Source organism: Strigops habroptila, chromosome 16 (genome assembly GCF_004027225.2).
Source record: "Strigops habroptila isolate Jane chromosome 16, bStrHab1.2.pri, whole genome shotgun sequence".
Classification (NCBI taxonomy): domain Eukaryota; kingdom Metazoa; phylum Chordata; class Aves; order Psittaciformes; family Psittacidae; genus Strigops; species Strigops habroptila.
Window position 1 is genome coordinate 4,106,568 of NC_044292.2, and position 20,589 is coordinate 4,127,156.

A 20,589-nucleotide genomic window follows, 5' to 3' on the forward strand; every position below is an offset into this window, starting at 1 on the left:
AGCAAATACTATTCTTCCTTCAATTGCCCAGACTTGTGCTGAAGTCACTACACTCAGCTCCATGAAAATACTCACTTATAACTTGGTGCAAATAATTCAGAGGTGGGGGTTGTTGCTTGTTTTCTGTTTTTTTACCAGTAATAAAATGGGTGAGGGACACAGAAAGCATCCTAGCTTGAAAGAGACAAGTTAAAACCCATAATATAGGGAAATCCCTCCTCCTCAATTCCTCCCCCACATGTCTTTCTAAAGGAATGTAGGGGACTGAGTGGGAAATCTAATGAGAGCAAAGAGAAGCTGTTGTACTGCAGAGGGTCATACCATAGCTTTGCCAGGAAACTGGGAATTTTCCATCAGCAACTGGCAGTCTGTCTGCTCTGTCTCACTGAGACTGCCAAGGGCAATAGGCTTGGGCAAGAATGTATTTGAATAATATCAGGGTAAGCAGAAGGACAAGCAGGATGCTGCGTGGCAGTGAATATTAAAGTACACTTAGAGCTAGTGCAGCAAAGAAGGAAAGAAAACGAACTGCTGCCAAGAAAAGAATGATACCAACTTTTGTTTAAAAGCTACACTCCAAAAAGGCAACACTGTTGTCCTTTAACAGCACCCAGCATTCTCTATATAAGATGTAAATGTCATGTATGGACAACTCCGAGATGGAGAGTCTACAAAAGAAACCATTCTAACATTTCTTACCTGAGCGCAACTGCACAGGCTGCACAACCCTCTTGCCATTAACATAGGTTTCTGATCGTTCACAAGGCTCCAAAGTTACAATAACTATGGAGAAAAGAACATTGACAAATGAGACTTTGGAGAACGCTGTAGAGAAACAGAAGCGTGCAAACCCTAGAGGCTTCTCATTTCCTGCCCATCTTCCTGCTAACACCAAAACAAGATACAAGTGAATCACTCCTTGATGCTATGCTGGCTATAAATGAAATAAAGCCCTATGAGAAAATCAATACTACTGACATCTCCACATACTGCAGTTGGAAATTACCTTTTTCTGTTTGAATTTTCATGTTTATAGTTAACCAAGATCAGAAGTTAACTCTTACACCGACTGCAGCCTGTAATTTGAAGCTATTATCACTTAATTTTCTTCCCCTAAGACTTAAGAAAACAGCAAGTCAAAACTGTTTACTTCAGGTAAGAGAAACTTTCAAATATCAGTATTTCCTGGCAACCTATCAAGCAAGGAGTGAAAGATTACACAATATTTTGCTAGGAGAAGTAGTTTTTTACCTTCACCATTGTTGTTCCTCTCACTTCGGAAGACACAGTGTTCTTCTTTGATATGAGCCCCACTCAATACAATGTCTTGCCTTCGCTCAGCATCAGCTTGGCCAACCCTGAGTCCAACAGAAGATATTTCAGGAGCAAATCAGACACTTTCTACAACTCTGTAGGACAATGCAGCCCAGAAATATCCAGGAAAAACATCTAAACTATTCTTACTATCTTTCAAGTTTATAGGTTTGAACTAACACTTAACTCTGCGTTGCAGAGAACCTACCAGATTTACCATGAACCGGAGGGTAACAGCCTGACAAAAGATTAAGTTTCCTCTCTCTTAAAATATGTAATTTATAAAGATAATTGAATTAAAAACCTCTGGATTTAATGTGTTTCCTTCTTTCTTGTGCACCCTCTTCTACCTTTAGCAAAGAAACGCGGAAGGGGAAACAGAAATGTCAGGAACTTCCAGTGGTGGGTTTCAGCTTGCATACAGTGATCACCCCTTCTAATCATCACCATCTGCACTTCAACAAAGGAGGAAAAATGGCTCAGGAGACATTTGCTAAACAATTTGATGCCACGAGCAGTTTCATCCAGCTTCCAGGCAGCGAGATGCTTGCTGTATCCCTGGAGCACGAAGATTTATGCCTATTACTCAAGTATTTGAGCAATTCTAGATAGGGACAACTGAATTTTATGTCTTAATGTTGATGAATTTCTTGCTCTACTTCTTATTGTACACATTTCTAATGTCAGCTAGCTAGGCTCAAAACTTAAAATGATTTCTTAAGCCCTAAGATATTCTATTCATTATTCTGTGCTGAATTCTCTACAAGTTTGATGTTCTTTTCAGTAGATCCAGTGCATATTAAGTAGTAACACACAACAGCACCTGTTTGTGTATTCTTCTCCATTTGGTCCCCAGAAATATACAAACTATGCAATCAAACATGGCTTAGTGCTCCAAAGGTAACAAAAATCACCTCCTCTTCTTCCAGATGTCTCAACAACAAGTTTTGGAATAAAATCTGTTTTAAATTCCAAGTCTGGCAATTAAATTTAATCTCACATATGTGAATGCAGAATACATTACTTGTGCAGAGGCATGGATAACAGTTTATTTAAATAACAAAGTGAACACTCATTCATATTGCAGGTGCCTTTATCAAGTTATTATGGTTTTCATCCTCCAGCCAGCAAAATCTCTAAGGCATTTTCAGTAAGTTTTATTACTTTTGGTTTCCTAGATCTTAGAAGGGATATCAAGCTTTCTTTCACTGCCCAGGTGTAGTAATGAACTTCTCATAAAGTGACTGCACACATTACTTTTAAGCTGAGTTTGTGCTTTAAAAGTAAAGTTGTAAAAAGTATTTCTATACTTTTTCCACCTACAGCAATCTCATGCTTCATTTGTACCTGCAAGTTGAATAGCTCATAGTACAAGTGTTTCCAGCATGGGGATTTAAGCAAGCAAAGAAGCAGAGTGTATTAGCACCGATCCTCACCTAGTAATGCCATCTTTGATGTAGTAAAGCAGACATTCAGACATGAGGGGATCTTCGTTAAGGTTTACAAGATGAGGAGTCTGAAAGAATAAAAAGTTAATTAAGAACTAAGGACCTACTTTAGGGCTTCTTGCCACAGCTGTGGAGGATGGGTATTAATCCAGCAGTTTTGCTAAGAATAGTGAGGTTATTCCACAGTGCATTTTTTCAAACATAACCTCCTGTAGTACTGAAGAGCATCACAAAGTATCAGCAGAAATACAGCTCAGATTGCTTAGTTATCTGAAATATGTATCGAGAGGGAATAAAGGCATCAGCTGTAAAAAAAGATTTCTTGTAAAGTCTCTGTAAACTTTGACAGTGGAAGCCCGAGAGCAGGAAAAGAAGCTTCAGTAAAACTTTGAAACTGATGTGGAATCAACCTGGGCAATACACATCATGTGCTCATTTGGAAAAGTCTGTTAACATCAAAAGAAAATCTAAAACTACCAACATTGTCTGATACAAACAGCTAAGAAGCTCTTCATCTAAAGTTCTTCTACATTTAAATCCACTACGGTTACTAAACCAACCTTCTTTGGAGAAAAAACCCCATTGGAATCAGCAAACAAGTCACAAGGCCTTGGTGTGAAAATCTAGCCAGTGAGATGGCAGTAAGCACAAGCACAAAAGAAAAGGCAAAAATGGTTAAACAGAATTAAAGAAAGATGGTAAAAAAGATAAAACTGTTAACAATCCACTTGGGTTTTGTTATCCTCAAATAGAATAAATTTAGGAAAAAGAAAGAAATTTGGTACAAATCCATAGGACCACTGCTTCCATCAAGTTATTCTAGGTGCAAAATATTTACTTGAGAGGTGCTAACAGCACTCAGTTTACAGAAGCTCAAAAATTACTGGATGTTCACACTGAAATTTGTCTATGAATGAAGTCTGCCAATTGCCCAGTGGAAGACTTAACTACAAAGACAGAAACAGGGAAAGAACAAGACACCTTTTTCACTCTGAAAAATACAGGGGCCACCTAAAACCACAGCTGAAGATGTCCCATGTTGTCATCGCTATTCAGTGCATCCAAATCAACATTTGGAGATGCATAAAGCTCTTAAATCAAGAGAAAACTGGAGAGAAATGAAATCCCAGACATAGTCAACTGCTGTAACACCACTATGAGTTGTACCATTAGGACACTTTTAAAGTAATGCTGTGCCGTATGCACACATGTTTTAGCATCTGAGTTCATTTACTACACTAAATCAAAGTCTGAATGGGTCTTTCACAGGCAACAGAGAGCTCTGTAAGAAATTAAACTCAACAACTTGAAAGATGATGCCAGCAAAACTGGCTATTCATTAATTCTGAGATCTAGTATTCATCCACAGACAGTTATGTCTTCAACTTTCTCCTGCACAGCATTCTTCAAGCATGAGCTGAATCTTCCCTGCTCCCATCTTTGAGTACAGCACAAGCAATTACATTTCCATGATCCATTTCAAGAAGTTTCCTGCCATCAATAGCAAATCTGGTAGACACAGCGATGATTGCACAATGTGACACCTTTTCATTTGGGATGTGGGCAAAATTTACCTTACAGAGTTCAATTTACAGCTTGGCTGGTAAAAACAGTGATTAGGTAGATAATGGTACCTCAGAAGTGCCAAGTCTTTATAAAAACACCTTCAAATTTGCTATCTACATCTCCTAAGTTTTCACAATAGCAGCCACAGTTACTAAAAGGAGAACTAATACAACTGAAGGGCAAGGATAGCAAGGAACAGAAGCAGAGAGGACTAGGTCAGGAGTTTTACTTCTCCTACTAAATCCTATATGGGTAAATACTATCTATTACCAAAGCAGCTACTTAATCCAGATGACATTTATACACAAACCTGATCAGCTGAAAATGCACCAAAAGAGTCATCAAAAAGAGATGAGGGCCTCTGAGGGAAAATCTAAAAGGAGATGAGGATCCATAACATAAGAGAAAGAAATATAAAGAACCCTCAATGAATTAGCATCTTTACAAACCTTAGGCAGTTCTGGAGTAGACACCAAAAGGAAATCAGACATAACCTACTCCAGACATAACACTCTAACACTTCTTCAAGTGAAGAAATAAATGTTTTAAGCAACTCTGTTCTGTATTTCTGTGCAATGCCTCTAGATAGGTCCCTGTTTAACCTTAGATCAAGTTTGTTACACGCTTGCACATGCAAGTTTCAGGCTAGAAAAGGACTGATAAACAAATCCAAGGAAGAGCACCTAAACAAGACTTCAGACTTCTCTCGGTATCCCAAAGAAGAATAGATAGAGTACATGAAAGTCACAGACAACTACCACAGAAAATGGCAACAACAATCTAAGAGGCAGCATTTTGAGTTGCTACCAAATCCACAGATACACAAAGAGCTGCAAACACTTGCAGTACAGATTTTCTAATGGAAGGTACAAAAAGTTGAACCATTTTTGATATCTCTGGTCTCCCCATGAACTTTTCATGCTGCTCCTATTCCACCAATGTCTTAGACTAGCACATTCTTCCCTACCTTAATGACCAATGGAAGCTACCACAGGCAATTCTTTCCACAGCTCCGCTAAAAGCATTAAGTACTATGTTGCATCGCTTGCATGAGGAAGTGTCCAACTTCATTATTATGGGCAAAATAATCCTTAGATGTAGAGTGTTTTGAGAGATTCTAATACTAAAGCTATTTCCACAAAGATATTTTAAAAGGAACTGCTACTAAGGGTCCAAACCTAATTTATGTTCTTCTGTATCTTACACGAATACAAGCCCCTGTGTGAGTGGTAGTCCCTCATCACCCTCTCCTCCCGGGTTGTTCAGCCTTTCAAGGACATGATGCAATACTTATCAATTTTCTCTACCTTTTTAGGTGAGAAGACTCCCAGTGTTCCTCCATCTTCCCGAATGGCAACTCCCATTTCTGCCAACAATGCCTCCCTGAGAGAGAAAAGCAAGATATTTACCATATTTTAGGCTTCTTAGACAAAGTAAGGGCTAATGAAAGCCACATTAGACCTTCAACCAGCCTATCCACCCACCATACAGCCAGGACTGTCACCACCTCATAACACAATAGGGTAAGTTTCTAAACTTTAGCCCTAGAATTTATAGGCCTGAAGAACAGCAAAAGCATTTTAGTGCAATAATGTATGACAAGGTAAGTACATTTTAGGACATTACATTCATTGCTTCTTTAAAGAAGGTTAAATCTGTTCTAAATTTAAGTAAAAGGAGCTACTACTATCCATTAATTTACAAAGACTTAACTGGCTCTTCCTTTACTAATACAGAAAGCACTCTCTCCTTCTTAAAGAGTTAAAAAGGATTGTGTCCAGTTAAACTGTTCATGTAACACACTATTCTTAGCTATGAAAAAGCACAACAGTGATGTCAACACAGAACAACAAGAACATGGCAAACACTGTGATATTTTCCCAAAGTATTCAGAGTGTCTCCCAATCTCTTCCTAAGGAATTTCCAGAATTAATGGTGGCATTTCTTTTAAAAACCTATCCAAAGTGGTTTTATTGGTGGGGGTTTCTTTGAGGTTTTGGCATCTTTTTTTAATTCAACTCCTAGCATCATCAACATAATGCAGCAAAGACTTCCACAGCTTACCTAGGTACTGTGAGAACTTCCTATTTGTTTCAAATCACCTGCTTGTCTTAAAGTCCCTCGGCTCCATTAGTGAATAATGAATCTCTATCCACTTTCTTCATACACCTTTCATTATATTATGGACAGTTCAGCCACACTGTTTCCAGGCAAAAATATTTCCCTCACATATTTTGTAAGCTTTTCATATAATAAGTAATGCTCTGTTTAGTGGCACCCACTTTCTGACAATTATTAAGCATTTGTCTTGTTGCTCTAAGACACAATTCAAACCAAAGCTGGGAAGTTGAAGCTGTTCCATAGTTTTAGATACACTGGTACTAAAAACTTAACCTTTTCTGCTTAACTTAAGGGCCAGCATTTTTAGCATGTGAGAGAATGGTGAAAGGGCGATGGAAGAAACCCAGACTCGATGCTGCTTCACAGCAGAAGCCAATGTAGCAGTAGCCAATGTTACCTGAATTACAGCAGTAAACACTTTAGGGAATGCAGGAAAAAAAATACAGCTCTCAGCATTGCCCCTGCTGTTAACATCAGCAGAATTATCACTGAGCACTATTGCTTTTGAACAGAATAACATTCAGCATTTTCCACACTTCCTTGTCTTCTAGAGACCATCAACACCTACAGCACTTCTGATTCCTGACCTTTCCATCCTAATGGCCTCAGTTTTCCTCAGCTTCTCTTCCCATGTTTCATTCAGCTCTGCAATGATCTTCTCAGATTCCTGCGTGAAAACCCCAGAAGCCGTGTTACAATTCCTCTCAAAGTTCTTTCCAGAACACACAAAGCAATTAAAGTTTATGCTCAGTTCTAGACCTCGGATTTATTCTGGATATAAAAATTACTCTCAGTACTTCAAAACTCTAAATTGTCTCATTTTTAAAAGGGTAAATAGATTTCAAAGCAAGCCAAGATGAAAAGATGACTTCATATCTAACCACAGTCAGATTTTCATTTCAACCACCTCATTTTTTTCCTTTTTCCTCCCCTTTTTTTTATATTCTCTTCCCCCCTCCCCTTTTTTAATTTAAATCTGATTTACAGACATCATTCAGTAACTGGATGCCAAGGCACTGCAGAGACCACACTGTTATTTCCATGGCAACAGCAGGTTTCCAATCGGAAAGGGATATGCAGTGTGTGTTCCAGCCCATTCCAACCCCTGTGGCAGCATCTCATGGACAAGACATGAGAATGAAGCAGAGATTCAACACAGCCAGCTCTCCCCACTCATCCACCCATGGAGACTGGGGGGGGAGCTTTCATAAAAATCAAGAAATACTTCACTGTAATGCACTTTTGATGCAGTTCAGTTCTATGCAGAACTGGGACAAGGCTGCTATTGTCTGGGTACAGCATACTATTCTGTGTGCTTCACATTTTAATCTGTGGGGGCTGGGTGAACACAACAGTGGCAGGATTATTCTTCCTTGTTCCTTTCAACCTGGGGGTAATTTGGTTTTCTGAAAGCTGAGTGCATTTGCCAGGCAGACTTTGTCCACACTAGTGCTGACCAGGCCTCCTGAAGTCTATACTTATGATCATATTTTCCGTAATTACCACAGCATCAGAGGACTTGTAAACACAAATCAAGACTTTCATTTATAATTTACTTGTAGCTCCAGACTACAATTAAAGCTAAATAATTCTAACAAGAAAGGCTGTGCATAAATCCAGCTTCTAGCCCACTACTGTTAAGTGCCCTTTTTAAGGTGCAAGTGGCTTTAAGACAGCTTCCTATAGAAACAGTAGCATACTGGACATATTTATGAAGGAAAGTTCTCCCAGGTTCACTGCTATTTAGCCTTGGAAAAGACCAAGACTCCTCAATCTACAGCAATACCCACCTTCAAACGTTCAATTGCCTCTTCTCCTCCAGGTGTTGACATGATTCTTTCCTGTATACTGGACACAGATGTTATGCCCACCTGACTACTGAGAGAGCAGGAGGATGGAGATGCAGTGAGAGACCCCATGGAGGCTGTGGAAAAATTGCCAGGACGTTGATTCTCGGAGGCTAGCAAGTATCTATGTTTATTGTTCTGAAAATCTTTCAAATCTGGGAGAGAGACACACAGACAGAGGGAAGGCAGGAAGATGGGGAAAAGGAAAATAGGAAGAAGGAAGGAAGAGGAAAAAGGAAAGGAAGGAAATACCAGTGTAAGAGGAAAGCATTTAAGCAGCAACAAGTTTTGTAATTTTTAGATGGCAGTTCTGAAACAAATCTTTTTAGTATCCACAACATATGGGTAGCTCAGGTCAGACCCTGAGGATTACTAGTAAGGACTTCTTCATAAAACATTTTGATCAAAAACAAAAAAGCTTGTAAAAAGTAATTTACACACTTGCCAAAAAATCAATCATCCTATTCCCAGCTAAACACTAAACTGAGCACCACGGAGCTCAGACCAGGAGCAGATTCAGTGTGACACGAGTGACATTCTCAACTCAGCCAAACATTCTCTTCTGGACTCCTTTAATCTAAAATCATGATTAAGTAAATGTTTGTCACAGCAGTGGTTCTGCTGCTGAACCACCCAGGCCACAAAGAACTACCCCTCCTTAAGTTCTCCCACAAGAGTACGTAAACCACCTGTCAGTCCATGCTGGGGAGGACACAAGTTCATAACAACATCCTTATGCTACTTCTTCACCCTCCTTGTCTGAAAAATGGAAAGCTAAGACACCTGATCAGTGAAATATCTGATAAGGTTATTGGACTTCTGAAGGTGCTTTAAAGCTTTTTGGTCTTAGTTTAGATGAGGGAGGCCTTAAAAAAACCCCAAAATTTAATAAGGCAGCTTTTGTAGCCTCAAAACCCGGAGGCCTGAAAGATCCCTCCTCGTAAAACAGAAAGCAAGGCAAAGGTGAATGAATGATTTGAGAACAAATACCCAAAGGCAATTTATTTTAATCTTAGTTTCTCAGCTATGTCTGTAAACCATATTCTCAGAATAATCACATACACCCCCCCAAAAAAAATCTTAACTTGGAAATATCAGACAACAGATCAGTTTTAACAATTTTGATGGTTTAAAATTCTGTTAAAAAATCCTTTAAAATAAGCATCCTTAGGAAAGAACAGCTCAAATCAGACCTTGCAAGTTATAAACAAGGGCTTCACACTTACAAAAATGAGATGCTTTCCCAGACATTGCATAAATTTCCATGTCCTCCTACATCTCCTCTACTCTTCCCCTGAACAATTCTGCTATTGTCAGCCTTATGCTCTAGTTCACTCCACATTCAACCTGCTGCTTCAGCCTCATAAAACATGACTGCATCAAGTCAGTTTGAAAACCACCATCTGCAAATACAGGAAGCAGGGGTGGGAGTTTACCAGAAGAAAAGCAGGTTAAGGAAAGGGAATGCCATCGGGATGAGGAAAGCAGGCACGACAGAGCAGGGAGGATGAAGTCTTGAGAGGCCAACAGACACATGCACCCCTGAAGATAAAGGAAGTGGCACTTGCAAAAGCTTTCAGTTGCTGTGACCAGAGAGAACCAAAACCCTCAACATCATGCACGCTTCTCCTGGAGGCTGCAGCTTTCACACGGATGACATATGCACACGCTGGAAGCAGCATCAGAATGTAAGACAAGGCCAGGATGAGTCTTTACACCACCAGTAGCTTTAAATCTAGGAAATTACAGACAGATCTCTTCCAGTTGATACTATTTGAGTGAGGGCGAAGAAAACTGACTGAAAGAGTTTAAAAAGTCTACCAACCCCTAATTTACATAGAATACATTTCTCCTGCAATGGACTAGTTATATTTCTTTCCCAGAAGCAAACAGTAGGACAGAAATAAAATGTTATTTGCTGACTGTTTTAACCCTATTCAGTTAATCATCTGCAACCAAGTATTTGAGTTCAAATAAGCAACTTCCATTAGTATAAGATGTCCATGTTTTTAAAGAGACCATATAAATAAACAAATCTCAGTCTCCAGGAGTAAATGGTAGCATTTCATCTTGAAATAGATGTATTTCTATATCAATAGATATATTTAAAACAAATACTTGTAGGTGGAAAAGAGATGTTGAAAGGCCAGAAGCTAAGTGTGCAGAAGCTGTTTCAACTGAGTAACTTGAGAGAGGTCAGAAAAAGATTTTCTAGTTCCAATCTAAACTGTTGCCTGTCATGAAAACAGACTAAAGAACTACCACTCTCCTTTCTATACCCTGCCAGAAAAGAAAGCAATGAACATATGTTGTATTTGAAACTCTGCACTTCTGTTTGACTGTCGACTCAATCTAAGAATGCTGGTTAAGCTAGTTTCCATGAACCAGCACTGCATTCCACAGTGAGTGTTCTGTCTGGGATTTCCCCATGAGAAATGCTGGCATGCAAAGCTCAGTTAAAAGCTGACCCAGAGAAAGCAGGTTAAAAAGAGAACCACACAATACACACATTTGCCTCCACTTCCAGAGTATTCATCTCCCATTGGATCAACTGAAAGGAAGCAGGAGGGAAAACACAAGAAGGATCAAAATTGAAGGTTCACTAGGACACAGGAAGGGAAGAAAATACTACTTGATATCTAAAGAAACAAAATACAGTTTTCAATAACAAAGGTATTTTTTTCAGTTTTGATTTAGAACCAAAAAACACAGACTGTACCAAGCATAAACACACTTGCATTTCATTGTCTTCTGGCCCCATTCTCTTGAAAACAAGCAAACAAAAAGGTAAATACATGTTACACATCTTTAAGCAGTCTGTGACTCAGTCAGGACCTCTGCTTCACAAGCAAATAAGCTCTGACAGAACAGAATCTAATGGAACATTCCCCTTTTTTTAAGTCAAAGAATCTTTTAATCCACTGGAATACATTCTGTGTTTTTATGGGCATTTCCTTCCCTAGGAATTAAACCATTGTTTGTATTAGACAAGAATGCAGCAGCCTAAATTTTGGTTTATTATTTGCCTTGTTTGGAATGAAGACAAGGAAAGAATTCAGGCACAAATGTGTTCTGGTGCTTTAAGAGGTTGCTGGCAAAGCAAACGAGTACAATATTGCTCTGCCAACCTAACTCAAAATCTCGCCCCAAAAGAATTCATTATTTATTCACAAGCAGCTGTTTCATAGCTGGTTATTTTGAGATGACAAATGGTTTGTCACTCAGGACATTGTCTAACAGGAATTAGTCATCGTTTTCTTTTCTGAGCAAGGAGAGCATTGAAGCCAGGTATCAACTTGTAACCTTAACCCTTTAAGGAGGAAGAAAAGATGCTTTGTTTCTCAGTATGAAATCAAGTTTCTATCCTCCTTTTATTGGCAGCCAGACAAAAAACCCTCCATAAGACATCAGGGCAACTCCTGAATGTGTAAATTCCCTTACAGAAAATCATTTCTACAGTAACAGGAAACTCAATTTCCATGTTTTTCCTGGAGAGTTTGAAGGTGGCCTGTCAACTCTACAGACTGTCCTAGGATGGACTTTTTAAAGTCATTTCTAAAACCCTGTTCAAATTTAATATCAGCACCTACATTTAACTCCCATGTTTTAAACCCCTTCGTCTCACAGGCCCAGCCCTCCCTCCTCTGTAAGACAGACCAACCTCAAGATGGTAAGGTCTATTTAATCCACTTACTGTCAATAATATCTCCCAGCCCTTGGGCACGCAGGAGATCCTTAAGCCTTGTCACCTCCTCCTTCAGCTCACGCACCAGCTTGGCATTGGGATCTTCATTGATAACAGCATTGCATTTAATCTGTTTTGCACGATCTGCATATCTGAAACCAGACCAAACCAGTGAAACATTACAATAAGCATGTACGTGCTGAGATGCAACACAGGAATGCAGCAATATAGGAGACATTAAGCTGCAGCTGCAGGTCAGAAAAGAATCCTGGATTATACTAAGCCATGCAGTTGAACTCATATTTAATACAGGGTATTGCTCCAAAAAGTCCTATTCAAGATGGATTAACAATATGTACAACAGACAATACATTTTTCTTTCCTTCTTTCTTTATTCAGTGCTTTGAAGCCTCAGCTTGACCAGCATGCTCAATTTTAGGGACCACACTGGAACAGAACATATGAACACAAGAAGAGTTTGATTTTTCAAGTTAAGAGTAGGCAATAAATCCCTAGCTCCCTATTCACGCAAAATAGATCAGTTTTCCTCTTTCAGGGTAATTGAATTTTTGTATAGTCATCTTCCCTACAAATGTTCTCGAAGCATAATAATCCGAAAGTCTGAAGGACAGAATGTGGCTATTGGAGCTCACAGCTACCCATATCCACCTCAAATAAAAAGAAAGTACCTTAAAGTGCTCAAAGTTTCATCATAGTTTATGTCAGCTGGACTCAAAGCAGCAACCATCGCAGTTCTGGAATTACCACCTACAATAAACAGGCAAGATTTCAGATGAAACTACAGTATTCATCAACACTATTTTCAATAAATTATAGAATTCAGATATATTCTACATTCTAAGGAACATACCAAAAATCATAGGAAAGAGTTGTAACTTTAACCAAAGGTGGAAGTCAGATTTGACTAGTAAAATTATTTAATCTCATACTTGATACAAGTTTGAGTTAAAAGCAGTCACAAAATTTAGTAAGACTTTTTTTCCCTATTGGCACAGGAAACCAGCCATACCTAGGTTTTCTCGAAGAAGCCATGTTAGTACAGAATCCCTGTATGGTATAAAGTCTGTCTTCTTCTTTTTTTTACTCTACAAAGAAAAGAACACATTATTGAAAAGTAGACATCAAATGGAAAATTAAAGACACAAAAAATCATAGAATAGATATCAAAAGAACCATGACAGCATCCACGTATGTTATCTAAACAGAAGGACGGCTCATCCTCAGTTGTACAAGTGATAACTGAGTTTGATATTAGATAATATGCAACGTATTCAGACATCTAACAGATGATAATGCAGAGAATTCCCTTGATGCACTACCTTCAGAAAGATTTTTCTGTATATGAAGAATATCTTCCTGGCATTTAAATTCCGTGTTTTAACACCATTCCAAGACAATTTAGGCAGTAAACCTTACTCGTTCAGGAGGAGATTCACTCTTCCTTTGCTAGAAAAGTTACAGCTTTTTAGAGCAGTCAAAAGTCTATTACAGGAGATTGCACAGCTACAGAGATACAGATGCACATGGCATATGACCTAAGTGTATGTACTTGGATACCCAAGTATCTAAGTAGTACTTTATCCTAGTACAATCCTTTATCCCATCCTACAATCAGTAGTGACAGATACAGAACTTCCACACAAGAGAAGCACCTTCTCAGCAGCTTTGGCAGACTTCCCCAGCTTCTTTATTTGGTCTAAATGAAACAATGATTAACTTCAAAAGCTCTATAACAGAATGTGATGCTTGGGTCATCTGTTTACACAAATAGTTAACAGGCAAGCATCTCGCTTCAAGAGATGCCACAAGTTTTATTCCACCCAACATTTAACACAGGATATGGCTTTGCAATAAAAGGCCTGATTATCATTTGTGTGAAACTCCACCTAACACTCTTGCTTAAATTGCAATAGGTCTACTGTCCCTTGCCACAGGTGAGTAACCTTACAATGGATGAGTAAAATTGCAAAGGGCTGTTAATCATCAGATGCTAAAGAAAACTAGAATTGACTGATCACAGACAATCCATCATATGGGGTAAAGAGAAAAGTATGGGGAGTAGAAGCATGAAAGCAAAGACAAAGTTATCCATATGAAAAGCAAATATTCCCAAGGTAAGTCACCAAATCAGGAGCAGGAATGCAATAAAAGAATAGTCCTAAATACATACTTAAACGTGTACTTTTCCTTACTTTATCCCCAACCTTAGAACATTTTAAAATTATAGCACTGATAATTCTCAGGCTTCATGGTTATAATTTATAGTCACAGGAATTTCTCAAGGATCTGAAATAAAAGATCCCTGCTCTTTGATTCCTAAGTGAAGAGAATAAAATCTTACACTCAGACATAACAAGACAACATCCACTACTATTCAGACCGTCATACCTTGCTGGTGCAGTTATCCTAAGTTGAAAGCATTAAAGAAAGAGGAAGAAGACACAAGATGAGCTTCTTAACAGAGTTTTATACAGAATTGCCATGTTGTCTTGGATAGTATTTGCTTTTCTTGAGAAGCCCAATGAATGAGAAGAGTTTTCATGAAAAAAAGATAAATCTAAAAAGCACTCAAGTATACTCAACCTGCCCAAGCTGTTGAGAACTCACTTTGAAAAGGAACAGCAATAATTTCCTTGGGGTTTTTAAATAGCAGTTGAGTATAAAAAAAGACAAAGTACAACATTGTGTTCAACATATGCTCACTCAACTCAGCACATTATTAAGTCTTGCAATTGAAAAAAAAGCCAGTGATAATCAACACTAGTATTTCTAAAATGTTTAACAACAAACCTGCAGTTAGTTTTCTAAACTTATTCTTTTAAATAAAGTAACTGCCCTGCAGGACTAAAAGCTTGCTACGTGAAGATGTCTTCTACACAAACAATAGCTTCTTTTGCAAGGCTTCCTCACAGCTAAACAAACACATGCTTCAAGCTATCAACAAAGTTTCTACCAGCCTGCATGACATTCACAGAAAACTATCAACACAATTCATCTACCAAAATACACACAGCTAATTTGGCTCAGAATGCTAAGCCAAGAACATGAATGATTCTGCTGTACGCAGCTTTTACTGTCTCAGCTTTACAAGTTTTGAATAGGTTGTTGCAGGTAACTAAATGCTGTACTTACCACCTCAGCCAGTGCTGAAATAACTTTGCCCAGAGTTGTGAGAGACTTGTTTATATTTGCTCCTTCCTGGGAAAAGAAAACCCAGTATTATATAGTAATTAAAATTGTTCAACCATGAACCTCTGCAGACTTAAGAAGCCAATTGTCACATTCACGATCAGAGAGGGGAAAAAGTCTTCAGTTTTGCAACTGTTTTTTCCATACTTATAATAGCAATTGTTTCTTTTCTTCAGTATTTGTCAAGCCAAGAGCCCACATGAAGCTTGTGCACCCACGTCCCCTTCTTCCCCCATACATTGGTGGCCCAATACCTTTAATCGGGTTCCTTTGGCACCAGTTGAATCAGCTCGCTCACTCCCAGCTAGATCCACAAGGCTAATCTTGCTGACCTGAGGAGAGAAAGCACATCAACAATGACAATTAGCTCTTGCTGAGCTAAAGAACAAAACTTCAAAGAATTCTATAGCATGAGAATAACTCTACTGTCTAAAAGACTCACCACAGTGCGCTTAAAACTACGGTCAAAGTTTTCACAAGCAATTAGCTTGATGCTGTTATCTTATGGATCAGAGGTGTCTGGGATTATACTCTAGTTTAAGTATCAATATACCCCTCTACCTAAAAAGAGAGAATGAGGTCTTGTGTGAACAGAGCAGAAGAGAAGTCAAAACTGCTGCTGACAGCACAAGAATCTCATAAGAAGAGAAACTTAATGTTTCATCCTGACTCTAGAGACATCAACAACAGTGCACTGGCCTAACTAAACAGACTGCATGTCTGTTAATGATAATTTTACAGGGGGTGCTGTCTTCGATACATCATTATTTTCAGAGCTATCCACAATAGTCAGTTCAGAAACATGAACATTACCTGTATTTCAGCTACTTCTGCACATAGCCTCTATTTCAGAGTAACAAAAGGCAGAAAAAGCTATCCCATGCTAAACAGTGCACCTCCTTTTAATATGCAAATTCAAAAAAGTGCCTAAATCTCACTCATCCCAATTCCTGTGCCTGCAGAAAAGAACTAAAGAGGCAAAGATTTTGCACTGAGAAGCAAAACCACAGAAAGTTTTGGGAACAAGACTAGGGAAAATTAACTTCTTTTATTTCCTATATCACTCCCCATAGAACCTAGTCCTTAAGGCCCTATTTCCCTACATCTCTATATTCTCATCCTGCACATATTCTCCATTTAGATGGAGAATATGTGCGGGATTTTTAGGATTACATTCAAACAAAAACACCATAAGAAATAAAAAGGCCCTGTCAAGGCACACAGCTAGTTCACCCTTAAAGAGAACACCAGAAAACCCAATTAATTCTCATTTTATCATCATACTGCCAATAAGAATAAGTCATTGCAGGGAAGATTTGTGAAAAACAATCAGAAAGCCACTTATTTGTAACATACCTTCTCTGTGGAAAGATTAGTTTCTGTGTCATGTTTCTTCTGAGTAAAGACAATTGTAAACACAGCATGAGAGCGGCTGCTGGTTTCATTCATGTTGGTAGCTGCCACAGTCCTAAAATATGAACAGATATAGACATGTTTAGAAAACAGTAGCCTCTGTGCTGAAAGTACAACTACCTGCAGGGCTGAAAGCAGCTGGGGATGAATAAGACGAAGAGGCAGTATAGTTGATGTTCTGCCCTGTAACCAAGACAAAGCCACCTCAAATGCCATTAACAAACCCTGTGATTTTTCACACCTGAATTACTCCCATCTTCATCACAGTTTAAAGAGACTTCCTCAATCTGTGTACTCAGTAATCTACCTTACACTCAAACACCCAAGAAAACACAAGCAGCATTTAGATCAATCTTTCCCACACATTGTTAAATGGAGCCTACAGCTGACATGAAAACAACTACTAACGAATCAGAACCTAAAGCTAAAATGGCAACTTAAGTCCTGGCCACTTGACTGAATGAAAGAGGAGACTGTGTTCACATGTGTATTTATACCAATATAGTGATAGAGTACACAACAAAGGCAGAAGTAAAAGCCAGTATAATTATCTACACACCTCATCTCAAGCCATTACAAGCTTTAAATATCTATACAGTGATTTGCAGTGCTGCTTCCCCACACAAATCAATTTCAGCCTTTTAACAGCATTGATCAGTGCACATTTCAACAGTACTCCTCAGCCTGAGGCGTATAATACTCTTCCTGAGCTTCTTCCAAAAGTGCCAATGCATCACCAAAGATATTTTAGATTTGCTGCTATATGCCATATATCCCCACAACAGAGATAAATATATACAATGTGCTATCATCACTAACCTGGCTTTGTTCCCAGCATCCATGAGGTCAGCAATGTCTGTGTAAGACGTGACTGCTAACTTGGACAGATCTTCCACATATGGTCCAAGCAGAGGATGTTCTCGCACCCGCAAATTCCCTTTGTTCTTCGGGTTCAACAAGTCTCTGACTCTTTCACAGTAAATCTCCATGTAACTCACCTGAAAACAGGAATTTGCATGGACAATTTAGTGTTTCTTAAGGCTTCCTCTGCAAGCAGCCCTGCAGCATTTCAGGGTGCCAGTGGTAGAAACTCCCACAGTCCATTACAGGAATGCTGTAGGTGAGTGTCTCAGTTCATTTACCAGCTTGAGACAATGGCAGAAGGGAAGAAGAGCCACTAGTCTCATGCCTCAGATCTCCAGCACAAGCTGCAACACTCACATTCACATACAGATCCCTCAACCATTTCAAAAAGCACTGGTGTTTAATTAAAAATTACACACTTGAGTTCACAATCATCTTAACAGCTTTAATATGGCACAGCAGCAAAACTATCTTTCTAAAGAGGCAAACAAGACAGATGGTAAGAGGAATCTGCTTACAAGGAATCTCTCTTATGAGCCTCCACAGCAAACTTAAGAGGGGAAGAACGAATTAATTTCTTCATATGCAGAAGCAACTTTTGATTCTAAGCTATACCCACATCCTGCTGTATTCCTGAGTCATCAGTACAATTATTCAAACTATGGTAATCTGGAATCTGCACCCTTTGAAATAAATTATAAAGCTGAGCTTATTTTTAAATGCATTCTTTAATTCCTATTTTTCTCGTGGCACTAGGCTTATCCCAGTCCAACAGGTACTTGGTAGCTGCAGCCGTCAAGATATTAAATATTAAAAGAGACAGGAAGTTATTTACTTCATTCTGGGGAAAGATTACAGATGCAAGCTAAATTTCAATCTCTAAATTCTAAATTTAGAAAATCACAGATTGAAGATCTCTTTTTGTTTAAGTGCAATTCAGATAAATGAATTCTATACCCAAAACAGATCACATAACACTATTTATACATTTTCATCACTATTCCTGACTCCCTTTTCTGCTCATATGTCAGATGTTCGTTCTTTTGGATTTCCATTATAAGAGAGACTATTTCTCTCTCTCACATGCACAAGTCTATTCTTGGCGACATAATCAGAACCATAAACAAGTATGAAACAGAAAAAACACCAGGAAAATGTGGGAATCTTCTCATACACAAATCCTAAACGTGATATCCCTATGGTATTCAAGCGTTAGGTCATCAAATGTTAATGAAATGCAATTAAATGAAGTGTTAAAACGGACAGATTCAGGGCCACAGAACTAGTAATTTTCCAGTTCTGTGATTTAGAAGCAGCAGTGATTGAAATTCACATTTCTTAATAATAATCACATCTGAATTCTACCAGCTTTTTGTTCTTCCTTTCTTCCTACAACGTATTTGCATGTCAAGCCATTAACACTGATTGGGGGAAAAAAAACAGTAAAAGACAGGAAATAGTCTTTCTATGAAGTGGCTGCTTTTATTTTTGTTTGGTGCAGGGAGACAAGACAGAAAAAGAAATGGTGTAGTAGGATAGCAAATGAAAACCACTACCTAAACACAACCCAACCTAAGTAAGGATAATAATTAAGAAAAATTAAGCACTGACAAACTTCTTGTGTACGCACAGCTTAAACAATTTTTCTCTGTAAACCAACCCTGCTAACAGATGTCAGGTAACAGATGTCTGAGCTATGTAGACAAGTCCTGTTGGGAAATAGGGTATAAATTATGACTGTAACAATTGGCAAGGAAAGTGTCCCAGACAGGTTTTAACTACATTTGCCTCAAACATGAAACAGAAAAGACACAAAGCTTAAAATAAAATGAAATTAAAAACCCCACAGCATCTTAATGCAACATCAATACTGCAGCACCCAAGCTCAGTTTGATGTCCAGCACACAGATACTCTTTGATCCCTCACCATACTCACCTCTACAGAATATGACATTTCCTCATTGCTGTTGTCATTGATTTTCTCAAACAGTTCTTCACACAGCTGGAAAGAGACAAAATCTGAGTCAGAAATTAGTCTTTCCTGAGTGGTAACAAGTAACTACTATGATGCGTCATTAAATTGGCTTTAGATTGAGGGCAGGGGAAGAAAAAGAACCTGTTACAGCAACCACATACAGCCTCGCTGGGAAGAGACTTATCTCAATTCTACATCACTATCACTCAACCTTATTTTATATAGTAGCTCAACCATTGTTTTAAGTTTAACAAACACTGTTATTCTGTACTATAAAATAGAAAAAGCCTATAACAACTGAAATGGGAAGCACTAATTTTAGAAAGGAATTATTAAAATCCTTAATCCTCTCCTAGACTCATAAAAACAAGTCTGTTTATTCAGCGTGCTGAGGTTCCAGGGTTCAGATTTAAATCAACAGGCAGAAATGATTTCAAGATTTGTTAACAGTATCTTCATATGAAGGATGTTTTAACTATAAACAGTCTACTGCTTCAAGAGTGCTTGTCTACAAATACCTGAAATGAGACACCTAAAATTGAGATAATAAAGGAAGAAGAGATGAACAGTGGGCACTTCAGTAGTCATGGAGATCTATTTGGAGATTAGAAAGCATGGGTACAGAGAGGAAGGGAGTAGAAAGAGGCTTATGGAACAAAAATCTACAAGCCACTGTATGAAAAATAAACAGATTATGAAGCATACAGGCAATTTGGGAAATACAGACTCTGAAGTATTCAGTCGACACATGGTCGAAGTATCAAAGTTCCACACTAGGGACTGGCAGACAGGAATTTTTGTCAACATCTAAGAATTTAATGTCAACAACCTATATTACTTCGAACATGATTGTGCTGTACCTTCTGTGTATGTGAGAACAGACTCAACTGTTCAAGCTCTCCCTCAACAGACAGTTCATTCTGTACCTTTATAGAAAGGCTTCCCAGTGAAATTAGAGGGAAATTATTTTGTTTTAAAACTAGTAGATAACAGAAGCATTATTAAATCTACAAGATTTTTAGACAATATGTTTCATTTGTATGTATTTGAAGTTTTAGAAAAACAAATAGGAATATCAAGATTACGACAAAAAAATTTAGCATGAAGCTGTTGTCACAGATTTTCAGCTCATTTCACCTGTTATAC

The 20,589-nt window shown here is 38.4% G+C and overlaps 1 protein-coding gene across 10 annotated transcripts in view; it reads right to left on the bottom strand.

Annotated features, from left to right (window-relative positions):
- Positions 1-20,589, bottom strand: part of KIF1B (kinesin family member 1B) — a 94,862-nt gene that overhangs the window by 48,873 nt on the left and 25,400 nt on the right. For 3 of the 10 annotated variants that reach the window (XM_030507806.1, XM_030507803.1, XM_030507807.1), the window contains exons 5-18: positions 19,405-19,470; positions 17,424-17,602; positions 16,548-16,659; positions 15,446-15,523; positions 15,135-15,200; positions 13,012-13,087; positions 12,671-12,749; positions 11,991-12,133; positions 8,240-8,373; positions 7,037-7,116; positions 5,636-5,711; positions 2,751-2,830; positions 1,252-1,358; positions 700-783 (exon numbers count right to left, since the gene is read on the bottom strand). In XM_030507806.1, coding sequence (XP_030363666.1) covers positions 700-783; positions 1,252-1,358; positions 2,751-2,830; positions 5,636-5,711; positions 7,037-7,116; positions 8,240-8,373; positions 11,991-12,133; positions 12,671-12,749; positions 13,012-13,087; positions 15,135-15,200; positions 15,446-15,523; positions 16,548-16,659; positions 17,424-17,602; positions 19,405-19,470 — 1,360 coding nt within the window. Of the gene's footprint in view, positions 1-699; positions 784-1,251; positions 1,359-2,750; positions 2,831-5,635; positions 5,712-7,036; positions 7,117-8,239; positions 8,452-10,805; positions 10,848-11,990; positions 12,134-12,670; positions 12,750-13,011; positions 13,088-14,390; positions 14,409-15,134; positions 15,201-15,445; positions 15,524-16,547; positions 16,660-17,423; positions 17,603-19,404; positions 19,471-20,589 lie in introns of all 10 variants that reach the window. The other 7 variants (XM_030507804.1, XM_030507797.1, XM_030507805.1 and 4 more) reach the window with 5 other exon arrangements.